This window comes from Sphaeroforma arctica (genome assembly GCF_001186125.1).
Source record: "Sphaeroforma arctica JP610 unplaced genomic scaffold supercont1.217, whole genome shotgun sequence".
In the NCBI taxonomy this organism is placed as follows: domain Eukaryota; class Ichthyosporea; order Ichthyophonida; genus Sphaeroforma; species Sphaeroforma arctica.
The window spans coordinates 96,703-109,934 of NW_014040341.1; the positions used below are offsets into that span (position 1 = coordinate 96,703).

The window sequence follows — 13,232 nt, forward strand, 5'->3', positions numbered from 1 at the left end:
CGGATTAGACGGGACCTCCAGCAGGCGAGATAGCGGGGCTGTGTGCGATGCGTACGATGATAGTAACAGTTATAGTAACACACACGCGCAGTTGGATTTCAGGACGTGTGGGGGCTCTCGTGTGCGCTGTGAAAGCTCCATGTATGCAATTGAATTGCACAACAACGCACCCGCACATTCATGTGCACACTCACACACACATCATCAAGGCTATCGCACACACGACCTTTCACATTGTACAAATACACATGTGTACACACACCCATGCATGGAATCACACGTAAAAGTAGACATGAATAGGGAGACGCATCTGACTGGATCAGATCATTCTCGCAGGGTGCTTGCTAAGGCTGCACGTCGCATCACACGGACACAACCGCAACCACAACTACAATCACAGTCACTAGCTATACCTGTAAGGCATAGTATATCGACAGACGAATACGCTACACTGCTATGTAGAGCTGAGCCAGATACAGTAGCCATGAGCGACAGAGACCTGTATAACGAGTGGGTGTTTAATAGTGATAACAGCTACACACCTAGCCAGATCAGATGGCTGCAGAAACACCAACCGGCTATGGTAGGTGATGCATTAGGCCGGGGTCATGTCAGTAACGGGGTTTGGGGTGACGACTATGGGAACAATACAAATGCGAATGCGAGGCGTACGCACTGCGATACCGATGAGGTGCTGAGGCGACAAGTGGCTCGGTTTGGATCCAAGCTGCGCACCACACAGTCTAGCTTTCTGTGATATTCATGAGTTTAATCACGTATTTTATTATATATTATATATATATATATATTATATTATATTATATTATATTATACACACACACACACACACACGCACACTCACACACACACATATATATATATACATATATGTACATATATAGTGTTGTTCTCACGCATGGATTAGTGATTGTTTCCATACTTGTTAAGTATAGGTTGTCTGCAGGATTAGCGAGGGAATTATCAAGAATACCTATAGAGATGACCTTTGGCCACCGGGCTCGGTCGAGCTACTGCCTTTTCAACGAAGGCATGTACGATCAAGTGCACATGAGAAGAAGTGCCTTAATGACTGCGTTCTTAGTGTAAAATTTAGGTTGCTATTTAGGAGGGCCTTGGTTTGTGTGAGCGCAGCTGTCAGGGCCTAAGGGGTTATGCAGGGGTTTAGCTCAAGCAATACGCCTCATCATCCAAGAGAAATACGCGGAAGTATCATCGGGAAGTTTCATTCATAAGTGGTCCAGGCCCTACCGGCGTACCGTAGAAATATTCATCTGTGTCTGTAGGTAGGTGCGGGGATGTGCGAGGCGGAATCTTGGGTACCAGATTTACAAAAATGGTACACATGTGTGTTGCTATCTAGTTGCAGCTCTATATGAGCAGAAGAAAGTCGCACCGACTCTGCTTTGAACACGACCAGCGTTGGAGTAGAAAGCGGTCTGAACGTACTCGTCATGATCTGGGTCTGTAAACAAGGCTCACTGAAGGCCAAACCTATAGAAGAGTAAAATCGTCATTGGATATTAGGGACCGTGAGAGTATCTGTGTGGTGGATGATATATGTAGATTGTGGTAAGGGGAAGAAGATATATGTAGATTGTGGTAAGGGGAAGAATAATTGTAGTATGATGCCAAAGCTGACGCAAGGTGGTTAGATATACGCTTGAAAATTGGGAGACACGCAAAATGTGTGTAGTATTATATTGAAGACTTTTGTAAAGGAAATAAAATGTAGTTGTCGGCTTGTAACCGTTTATAGAGAATTTTGAACACGACAATACTCATTGTGACAGCTTCGTTTGCAAAACAATGTTCATATATGTGTTGACTGCTGTTAATGAACCATACATCTTTTAATTTACTGTCCATAACTCCATCTTGACAAGCGTTCATGCGGACAACGTGTAAATCGACAGAGGTTCCTTTTTGAATCATCTATAAATAGATACACGTATACACGCACGCGAACACAAACGCACGTTTACACACACGCACACACACTCAAACACAAACAAACACACATAAAGATAATTTATATATATATATATACACACACACACACACATATCATATACACACACATATACATACTACATACATATATATATATATATATGTATATATATATATATATATATAATTATATATATATATATATATATACATATACATATACATATGCGTATACATATACATTAAATATATATATCTATATCCATATATATCAGTATTGAAGGCACATATATAAATTCTGTGGAACACTATTCAATATATTCAAAGTCTGAAATTTTAACATATAATTATGTTCGCTTCTTGTATATATATTTACACCTACACACTTTGCATATATTTATGGGTATGTATTTGTGTAGAGTTGCAGCAGCTTGTCATTGCAACTTCGTTAGTACTAGAATACTGTGATGTGACGTCGTAATGCTCGCAAATTCACCAACTCCGGCTGAATTTGCAAGCGCTACACGTCGTGACCCATAAGCTGATTGAGTCAAGGTACACTTTCTCCGTGCTCAACTGGTCAAACACACGTGAGTAAATATTTCAGGTCTGCCCACTGTTGGTCTACTTAATTTCTGTTGTTTCACACCGGACATATTTCCAACCTGCCTAACCACGACAAGCGTTGCCCCTACAAGAGTGCACAGCTCTAGTTATATCTCAGGGTTTCCAAAGCGAATAGCGGTGAAACCTCGGATTGAAGTTACGAGGCGGCCACGCGTGAGCGCAGAGGTGGGGAGTCAAGCTAGGTGGCTTTCTTACTGATATTTATACCCTATCCGGCAGGCTATATTGGTCACTCTCCAGAGAAGGCGATGACCTGGTATTGTGTATGATTTCTCACTTATACACAAGTGTGAAAAATATACTTGTGCAATAGAAGTGTAATTATTTTGTAAGAGGGTACTGTCAAACTATTGCGCGACGTAGCACAGAAAAAACAGTATTGTTTTGACCCTTTGCAATTTTTCTGCAGTCTCATAGTTCTCTCAAGCGCTCGATTATAGATTCCACTTAGAGCAGAGTATATAATTATATAGTATATAGCCAGAATATGGTACACAGAGTTCAATCCAACGACTCGATAAATCCACCTTTCGTAAATGTGACATTCTTATCCTCGTCGTTCTTATCGGCTATCTTTACATCTTCCACGAGAAAGCGACTCGTTTTCGAACCAGCGTGGTTCTCAATCTGTAACTTGACACCATTAGGTCCTTGTGTGCGTGGTAGTGAAAAGTACTTCTCTTTCCTACCACTTTCAGCACTAGCCCAGTTGCCGATCTTGCATTGTCGAGCTCTTAAGCGTCCGCTTTTCTCCAGCGACCTCCTTCGCGTTGCCTTTCCAAAGCCTGTTGCCCTAGCATCTGGTGCTACATGCTTAGTTCCTGTACGTGGTTCGAATGAATCCAGCCCACACAGTATGTCTATATCGTCTAAACAATCGAGCGAACTGTCGTTCCCATCCATCTCTGTGTCGTCGAGCATACCATCTAATTCAAGAAAGTGGGAAAGTGGCAGCGACGTTGTGTGTGCCATACTATCACTGCGCTCCGCATCCTTTGTGTCCAAGGGGATGATGCTTTCTATGATACTATTACTAGAGGTCTTGCCAAATCCAGATCTGGGGATCTTCAGACTATTGCCCAATTGGGTGTTATTCATACTGTTGGTCATATGTATGGCACTAGTCGATAGTTTGCTGTTGTTACCGACTGACCTCGGCATGGCATTTAGCAACGATATATCTGGCGTCTTGAACAGCTGTACATTCGAGTCGTCAACCCTACCCATTCTTTTAAGGGCATCCACTTTGGAGTCTTTGCCTTTGATGGTGCTATTCGTGTCTTTGTTAAGTGAAGTAGTATGTCCCTTCCTTTTTTCTTTCATATTGGATGAACGATAAATATACACAGTTGGCTACGCATATCCTTTTACAACTGTCTCTAATATGCACTAATAATATGCAAATTTAAAATTATCAGCAGGACGGTATCATCTCGCGACAAGTCCTCAACAACCAAACTCCAGAAGGACTATACTGTGCTAAAAAAAGTCATAGAATTAAGGAATACATAAACAGGTTTGTATCGGAATCAAGCCTTTCTATGAAGAAAAAATAGAACATACCACATCTTATTATTTATCATTTCGGAGTTCCGCGAGAGATGCAATTCAGATGTCGTCTTCTTCCACTACCAAATTACGCCCAGAAATCCACGAGAGACCACAGGCCAGTGGCCAGGCCCGCAGCCTACAGAGAGGCGGTATTTATGTGAAGCTGGAGCCTGGCCTGGAATGGCCTTGGGCCCGCGGGCTGCTATTTATTTGAAGAAAAAAATAAATACTATTTAGTAGTCTCAGAAGTCTCAATTCATCAGTCTCAGACTCTCAGTGCTCCGTCGCACAAGTTGAGTCACTGTGTCAAAACTCACACCCTGTTTCATAGGCTCAAAGCCCACTCCCAGGACTTTGAGGTTCTTATATCAATCCACCAGACCACCACACAGGCTCCACAACAGGACGGTCCAGGCTCCAGAGTACAGAGTCCATGTCCAGTCTCCACTCTTTTAAGGATACAATTCCCCCCCCCTCTAAAAACAAATTAAGCACCCAATAAATACATATGTAATTATACAACCATTACAACATATACGTGATTTCACTGATTGGTGATGTGTAATAGAACAGAACAAATTTTCCATTCTCTCTGCAGTCTACAGTCTCTGTAAATACACCTTCTATGGTATTCTATGCATTTTTACAGAAAAAAAAAGTTTGTTTTAATAAATTTCGGCGCAATGACAGTCACAGTCAGTCAGTCTCACAAACTACAGAGACATAGACTACACTCTACTACTAGAGTAGTAGAGAACTAGAGACTAGCTAGAGAGAGTAGTTGCATAGACTACACTCTGTTGACAGGACTCATCAGTCATCACAGCCCAGTGAGCCCACAGGCGACAGGAGTCACAAGACACAAATCACACAATGTTAGAACCACGATGAATCCACTTGATCATATAAAATCAGAAATATATTTTTACTGTTCTAAATATATAACATGATAATTACTATCAAATGATTGAATCATGATATTTTCTCTATTTTTATGAAGAAATGAGTAAAATAAAACGAGTATATATCATAAATATACTCACGATTTGGTTTTCTTTTGTTCTAAAAAAATAGTAATATATAAATATAAATATTAAAAAAAAATCGACATATTTACATACTGGTCAGTAGTTCTGTACTCTGTAGGAGTGTGTGGTCCTGTAGCCTGAGGGTCACTGTATCAGCCATCAAGATTCAAGGACTGCAACTTTAACAGTTTAACGTCTTCTATTTATAGCGACTTTGAAAACACGAATGACGATTCGGATTGTCATATCAGTCTTGAATTCTCGATTCTCATAGGCCGGCGCCTCCCAACAAGAGAGTCTCAGAGACTCACAGTCTCAGTCTCTCAGACCTCAGGCTCAGTCTCACACTCTCACAGTACCTATTTAGCTCAATATTTTTGTGTTTTTAACTATTTTTATTTAAAACAAAATAGCTTGGGGGTTTTTAGTCTTTTAGATATTTCCACTAAAATATTCAACCTGGTTACGGACAGTCCGTTGTGGCATTTTCTTCTTCTCTAGTAGCTCTCTCTGGGTCAGGAACTATTGACCTGGTAAATTGGTAATTGCCAAAAGATCTATTTATTTTAGCACTTCTTCACAAAAAGTGGCAATTTTTAACTGATTTTGGAACTGATACATAGTTGTATTTTATATGACTCAAGGGCTCAAGGCTATGCATAGTAATTAGTTTTGTAACGATTCACGCGTGAAATCATAGCCTTTTAAATTAGACGCAAGGAGTGGGCTGGTAATGAAAGTGCGCAGGGAATATGCCTTGTACTACATATTTTTTCTACGAGGTGTACAAGAGAATACGCCTCAGCACCGCTTTCTATATATATATATATATCATACACACACACGCACACACACTCATATATATACATATACATATATATATATATATATATATATAATATAAATATACATTGTTTATGTATATATATAATGTATATATATGTATAAATATACATATACATATATATATAATANATATACATACATACATATACATATATATGTATATAAATATATATTTATGTCTATATATATATATACGAAAATCACACACATACACACACACACATATATATATGTATAAGCATATATACATATATACATAAATATAAATATATAATACGTAAATACATACAACATACATATACATATATATACATACATATTTATATGTACATGAATATACATATACATACACACATACATTCATACATACAAATATATATATATACGGTAAGTTCGGGATCTATAAGGTCATCGTAAGAATTGCAGATATTTTCGCCTGTAGATCGTGTATGCTCATTAACACTATTGATAGATACGAGCACTTTGCGTTGGTTGTAAACTCTATGATGGTTGGAAGCCTGCTGATCTTACACCAAATCTTATAACTCAATGTATGCCTGACAAAGCCCATATAACACCAAAATAGCCCCTACTTCCAATAATGTATGCTGCATAGATCTATTGACTTATAGGGCTGATTTTGACCTGTTCGTAGGTTGATCGGACTTGCGTGTGGTACGTAGCTGTGAGATAAAAAACACCAAAGTTTATGCAGTTATGCACAATCTGTTCATGTAGAATTTACATATGTTGAAAATTATGTGTGTGCTGTTTTTTTATTTTTAAAAAAATATTTACAGCGTGACACAGTGAGACTGTGAGCCTACTGACAGTGCAGACCGCAGAGTGCAGGGCTGCAGCCTGCAGGCTGCACTGCTGCAGAGCCTTCAGTGTGCTGGCTGCAGAGCGCAGACCTGCAGACTGCAGTCAGTCACAGTGTGTACACAAAACTTGAGTGGTCTATTTATAGCGCTTCTTAAATCAGAGTCCAACCTGTTGAGGACTTGAGTGGGCTTGAGCCTTGAGCCTTTGAGGGCTGAGGGCTGAGGGCCTGAGGGCCTGAGGCTGTGAAAGTGTGGCTGTGTGAGTCTGTGTCTGTCCACTCATCAGCATATACTCGAGTCATCACTATCCATTAAGGCCCAGTCTTAACGGGTTCGGATTTTGCGTTCGGATTTTGCGTTCGGAAAGTTTTTGGTCGCTCCTGCCTCAAAGCAGTGTCCAATGTTAATTTTTGGACTACTTCGCTGTATTGAGTGCAATTTGTTTACGTACTATTTCAATATTTTCAAGCTATATGACTCATAAAGTCAAGAGAGCACTAATTGGATAATCATTATTATGGATCTGAGAAAAAGCAATACAGAATACACATGTATTATGCAAATTTATATCATTTTAAATATATTTATACAATATAGTGAAGTGTGTTAGTATAAACAGTCATACGTCTTGGACAGTATGGAGAATATCAATGATCTGGAAGAACCGGATTGCGAATGCATATCACTGAACGAGTGTTCGATGTCACATTGCAGTACGTCACGAACCAGTGACAAACAGCACTTCGAATATTGATCACAGTAATTACATTCACGACTTTATTACTGGCCAATCACAAAGCTTGTGAAGTTGAACACATTTCCTAGTTTCCAGTACGTATATTAACCGCAAAAGCGAGTTTACGTAGAGAATTTTCTAAATCCCGTAATCCGATCCGAACGTAAAACTTCTCGTGGGGTATTTTTGCCCTCGAAAAATTGACCTCGTTCGGAATTTTTTTTTTTTTGGCTTTTTCATGAAATTTTAAAATTACCTTATACCTATTGGTGTAGAAATCCGAACGTAAAATCCGAACGCAAAATCCGAACCCGTTAAGACTGGGCCTAAATAGACAAATATAGTCTCGGACTCTCGGTGACCCACAGGTCCACTTTTCCAGTCTACCCCCACCAATAAATTTAAAATAATAACACGACACTCAACAGACTCTACCCTGGCAGTGGTCTGTACTCACTCCAGTTTACAGCCTTAAACACAGTCCTTCGCCAGCAGAGCAGGTAAAAAAAACAAACTATTTACAAGTATGTACATATGTTAAAAAGATGTTCTGTAAATACCATAGCGGCATCGCCTTCGAAATTGACATATCTACCTACTTTTAAAAAACCTAGGAACCTAAAATGAAAATAAAATAAAATATTTATTTGAAAGTCTAAAAACCGCGTGGACAGTGATTCAGTAGTTCACAATCCCGAGTTGAACATTGTCATGCTGTTCTTTTGCACTTTGCAAGCTGTGTCAATATATATATATATATATATTAATAGTTGAAACAGATAATTCAGTTCGCAATCAAAATGCTATCTCAATGGTAAGTGGTGTATACGTTTCGAGGTGGTTCTTTCTTTTATGTTTGTTCCAAATGAAGATTATTAACTACGACGGTAACTGAGGGGATTGTGTCGGCCGTAACTGGTATATCACCTTCCTCGCTGCGGCAACTATTAGTCAACGATGGATAACCTTTATACTTTCAAATAATCATAGTCGAGTTTATAAAATGGGCTCATAAAACTCTGTTCTTCTCATTGCCTGTTTCGCAGATTCTTTAGGTTTGGATGGGAAGGTCTATAGACCTGTATAGCCCGTTGTAGCAAAGGTATGGTTCAATTTTGAACTTCTGCACTTGCTAGACGTGCTTCCGAGGTCAAAGAGTGATAGTGATTAAACAATAGATAGGGACAACTGAAAATTTCTTGTAGAGGAAAGTCTTATTCTGGGATGGAGACATCTTCAGCGAATGAACACTTTGTACGATCTCATAATTGTTGGATTATATTTTTATCGTTCGTAATTGTTCCCTCATTCAGCACGTTTCTTACGAATCTTACAGATCGCCGAACGGGAGCCAGTGGACCTTTGTGACCTTTTATTCTACTTTGTCCGTTATGCTGTTGTCTTGTTTCGTATAGATTATCTGCGTAGCGTGTTTTTTATGTCTTGTATGTATGGATGATGTATGTCTAGTCTTTAGAGTATATAGGTAACAATTATATATCCAACGGATCGTGAGGTGTTGAAGGAGTGAGCTTCCTGCATTATCCTGTGTCACCTCCGACATGAAGCGCCCAGAAAAATTTTCAGGGATATCAGGAATTCCTCTGTGTTCGTCAGAGCATTTTTTAAATAGGTAATTATGGATCTTCTACACTATTGTCATATTTCGAGCGATTCGCATGCTTCGTTAGTGATTTAAAACTAGATAGGGACACGGAAAATTCCATGTCGAGGAACATCTTTTTCTGGGATGGAGACATCACCAGTTTATGAACGAATCCGAGGATTTTATTTTGGACTTGTACGCTTGAAAGTTGCCAACACAATCTATTCTATTCTATCTACAGCTCTGCAATAGGGAATTTGACATGCTGATAACAAGTTTCTGAATAAGGTGAGTAGTTATGTGGATTTTGTGCAAGTTCTTGGTCCTTGATGTTTTTACAAGCTTTGTTTTAATTTCTGACAGTCGTTGAGGAAATATTCAGTATCCTGAGACCAAATAAGACCTTGCGTTCACAATAATTATGTTTTAATTTCTCTAAACAATCTCTTTATATTTTCTTCTTTCAACTCTATTAGGTATCGTTCGGGAGTGGAAATAGTCTTCGTGTTTTCTGATGTCGATTTTATTCAGTTTACAAAATAATTTTAGCCTTGTAAATTTCAAATAAAAGATTTCACTCGAGTAGTCTCTGCGAACGCTTAACGCTGATTCAATTATATCATTTTCGCGAGAAAACATGTGCCAGAATTTTTATCTTCTAGAATGATGTATTTCATTTCTATCGCTGATATGCCAACCGGCACACAGTATCCTGTCCTAGAGGCATTGCAAGGAATCGCCCACGATGATCCATAGCTCTGCTGTGTAACAGAAACTCCGTATCTACAAACCAGATAGTTGGCATTATGTACTGAACTCTATGCGAGCGGAGATGTACCCAGTGACTGCTCCTTATTTCAAGTGCGATTTAGGAAACGTGTGCCTGTTAAGCTTTTCGGGTTTGTTGAAATAATTTAATAGCTAAGCTCAGTTATATCATAACTATACAGGCTTTGGACCTCAGAACTCTCAGAATACTCACAAATATACTCTCTGAGTGCATTGTAGATACCTAGCTACATAGACAACACATACATAGCTATATGGCCATTTGAAACCTGCTCAAAAGCGTCCACTTGTTTAGGATTGTCGATAATTTGTCCAATAATACGGTAGACGTGACACGCCACTTCGTGAGTGGTCGCTTATAGGAATCAGACAGCACTGAAGCATTGCATCTACGTACGTATGGTTCCTCTCATTTGCGTCTGGTTTTGTGTTTGCCAATGGCATAGCATCGCATCGAGTCGAGACTAGACTGTTCAAATCACAACAGTATCCTCAAAAACAGTTCACTGGTATCTAGAGTACCTAAGTTCTTCGGTGCACATCGGTGACTCCCATAGTGTGCATGCCAAAAGGGAATACACAGACATGTACATAAAACCCCCGTACAACCGAGTCCATCCACTGTTTTGGGATAGCAGGTGTTTACCGGACGGCATCTATTTTGTCAGAGTCACTTGATAAGATTACTGCCAAACCGCATGCTTTTGATGGATTTATCTTATCTTTGTTTGTTTATTGGGCGGCTTTGCCGGAGTGTTTGATGAGCCATTGAAGGGTGATGTCGATATTGTTTTGATTCTTACACGAGATGGAATAGCAGCACACCTCTCGGCTTGTGACTGACTTGAGATCCCTATTAAAAATAATGATAAAATAAAACATAAACGGGTCAAAAACTCCGTACGAGAACAAGGCCAATTTCAATGATCCACCAACACACTCATTCGCAATAAAGCGCAGATAGTTGTATGGGAAAGGTTAATAATGCTTTCAATCAAGTATAAATAGAACATCGAACTACTAAGTAGGCGCACACACATATATTTCCAGGGGTGTAGATGATACTTACGGTCTAACACAACCCTTATGCGAAACCACCAACTATGATATACAGGAGACAGCTCACAGGCACAACTAATGTCATTGTACCACATAATAATCTCAATTTTATAATGATGCAGGCAGCATAGAAAAGCCCAATAAAATCCCATGGCGGTGCACATTCCTGAGAACAGACAGGAGAACGAAGAGCTCGTTATCAGAGTGCAATATTTGTTGTGCAAAACGTTCACCAGTATAAGAAACCCTTGCTAACACACACTTAACAGACTCTCAACATAAATTGAAGCGACACTTGCATTCGATTATGAAACTCGAATGCACACTCCCTGGATACATACCAGGAATTGATGATGTCATCCACGGACATGGCCCCGGGAAGATCATTTTTATTGCCCAGAATCAATACCGGGATACCTGGGGTGTGTGTGGGGCGGGAGACAAGGCATAGAGGTTCAAAATCTCAACGAAAGATGTGTGGGAGCGGATATAGAAATCTGCAACGGAGGAATGTCTCCGGCAACGCTTTTCTGTCTGTGGAATATACCAGAGCACCGGAGAGATGCAGTAACTCACTATTGTTCTTTTATCAACCTAGCGATATTCGAGCAAATGTATCTCACCCACGCTTAAGCATACGCTGACGTGCAAGCTAAAGCACACACAGGAAAATGCAGACCGCACCCACACCAGACCAGAAACATACACCTATATAGAGACACACGCAAAGAAGCTTACCATGTATGTGCACACACATCTACCTACATACGCACACACACAACAGCAAAGAAACCGATGCTCGACACCCACGTTACTTAACCGCAAATGCTTTACATTTACATCTGGGGGTTTTGCATTCATGCGGATACCTTGTAATGCGGGCTTCTCGAGTAGTTGTAACAAAACGGTCTTCGATTGGTTCACCTTTTCTGAGTCTTTCTCGGCAGCGTCCACCATATATCTGTGGAGAGGGAGAGTAGACGAAGCGGCAAGCAAACGAGACTGAGATCATTTGTAAGCTTGTAGATATAAAAGAGAATGAATTCAATAGCTGGCACATCCAAATCTGGTCAATGAAGGCACCCAGATCAAAGTATAATACAGCATTGCGTGTTTCTACTTGACCTTCTGAGACGCACTTTAAAAAGTCTTGAATGCTGACAGCAATGAACCCTGTCTGTAAACAACTCTATAAACATAATACTGTCGTTACTAAGCTGTGGATTTCAAACTCAGCAATATCTGGGCGTGCGATTGAGGCAAACATAATGCAATGGATGGTTACGAAGCAAACACACACACACGCACACCCATACGTATACACATTCAAACTAAAAGATAATGCATACACATGAATTAAAAGTGACCACTACAAGTTGTAACCGCGGGGTTTTGTTCCTCGGGCACATACACAATCGCGTTGACGCCTCTGCAGTATCGCTCCCACATTGATCTGAATCGAGGCTGACCCCCGATATCCCACAGTTTTATCGTAACGTTTCCTTTTGTGACTTTCCTCATATTAAATCCAACTGTCGGAAGCATATCCTCTGTGTATTGTCCAGACTGTGTGCATTCCAAAAAGGATTTTGACAGTTAAAATGGAGTACCCGAGTATGCCAAGGTAGATTTTGCCCATACATTGACGTGTCACGTGAGAATACCCACATACATGTGAGTCATTCGTATATAATACAATATTAAGAACGTGCGTCAATGTACCGATTGTATCTGGGACCAATGGGCATGAAAAAAACATTCCACGAGCATATGATTCACACCTTCGTGTGGAAATAAGAACGTATGAAAATTAGAACAAATTTTATAACTGAGCTGATAATGAAAATTGCAATAATAAAAACTTTCCGTAGAACGGGACACTTCAATACAAAATTCCAGGTCATATGAAGGTACAGGATATAATTCAAAAACAATGGTCATGCAGTAGTTCATACAATACGACTAGCAAAAGGAACTACAAGCATATAACACACACAAGAGACACAAAAGCACAGATACAGATACAGACACACACACACACATTTATATATATATAATATATACACACGCACGCACAAATTCACAAACACACACACACACGCACATAATAGAAACACACACAAACACACACACACATATATATATACATATACACATACATACATACATACATACATACATACATACATGTATAT

At 39.6% G+C, this 13,232-nt stretch overlaps 3 protein-coding genes across 3 annotated transcripts in view; 1 reads left to right on the forward strand and 2 right to left on the reverse strand.

Moving 5' to 3' along the window:
• SARC_04037 (hypothetical protein) overlaps positions 1-757 on the forward strand; it is a gene marked incomplete at both ends in the record, with an annotated part of 918 nt that extends 161 nt beyond the window's left edge. The window contains 2 exons of the mRNA XM_014302159.1: positions 1-141; positions 337-757. The exon at positions 1-141 is cut by the window's left edge and continues 161 nt beyond it. Of these exons, the coding sequence (XP_014157634.1) occupies positions 1-141; positions 337-757 (562 nt within the window). The remainder of the gene's footprint in view (positions 142-336) is intronic.
• A 1,475-nt stretch (positions 758-2,232) lies between these two features.
• Positions 2,233-4,171, reverse strand: SARC_04038 (hypothetical protein). Its single transcript, XM_014302160.1, has one exon. The coding sequence runs from the start codon at positions 3,919-3,921 to the stop codon at positions 3,100-3,102; it is 822 nt and encodes a 273-aa protein (XP_014157635.1). The 5' UTR covers positions 3,922-4,171; the 3' UTR covers positions 2,233-3,099.
• A 5,868-nt stretch (positions 4,172-10,039) lies between these two features.
• Positions 10,040-13,232, reverse strand: part of SARC_04039 (ADP-ribosylation factor-like protein 8B-A) — a 4,066-nt gene continuing 873 nt past the window's right edge. Inside the window, exons 2-5 of the mRNA XM_014302161.1 lie at positions 12,449-12,603; positions 11,907-11,998; positions 11,379-11,454; positions 10,040-10,831 (exon numbers count right to left, since the gene is read on the reverse strand). Coding sequence (XP_014157636.1) covers positions 10,711-10,831; positions 11,379-11,454; positions 11,907-11,998; positions 12,449-12,603 — 444 coding nt within the window. The 3' untranslated portion in view covers positions 10,040-10,710. The remainder of the gene's footprint in view (positions 10,832-11,378; positions 11,455-11,906; positions 11,999-12,448; positions 12,604-13,232) is intronic.

What these genes read in the sequence shown, in the direction of transcription:
- SARC_04038 (XM_014302160.1), bottom strand. Translation starts at nt 3,921, where the DNA reads ATGAAAGAAAAAAGGAAGGGACATACTACTTCACTTAACAAAGACACG.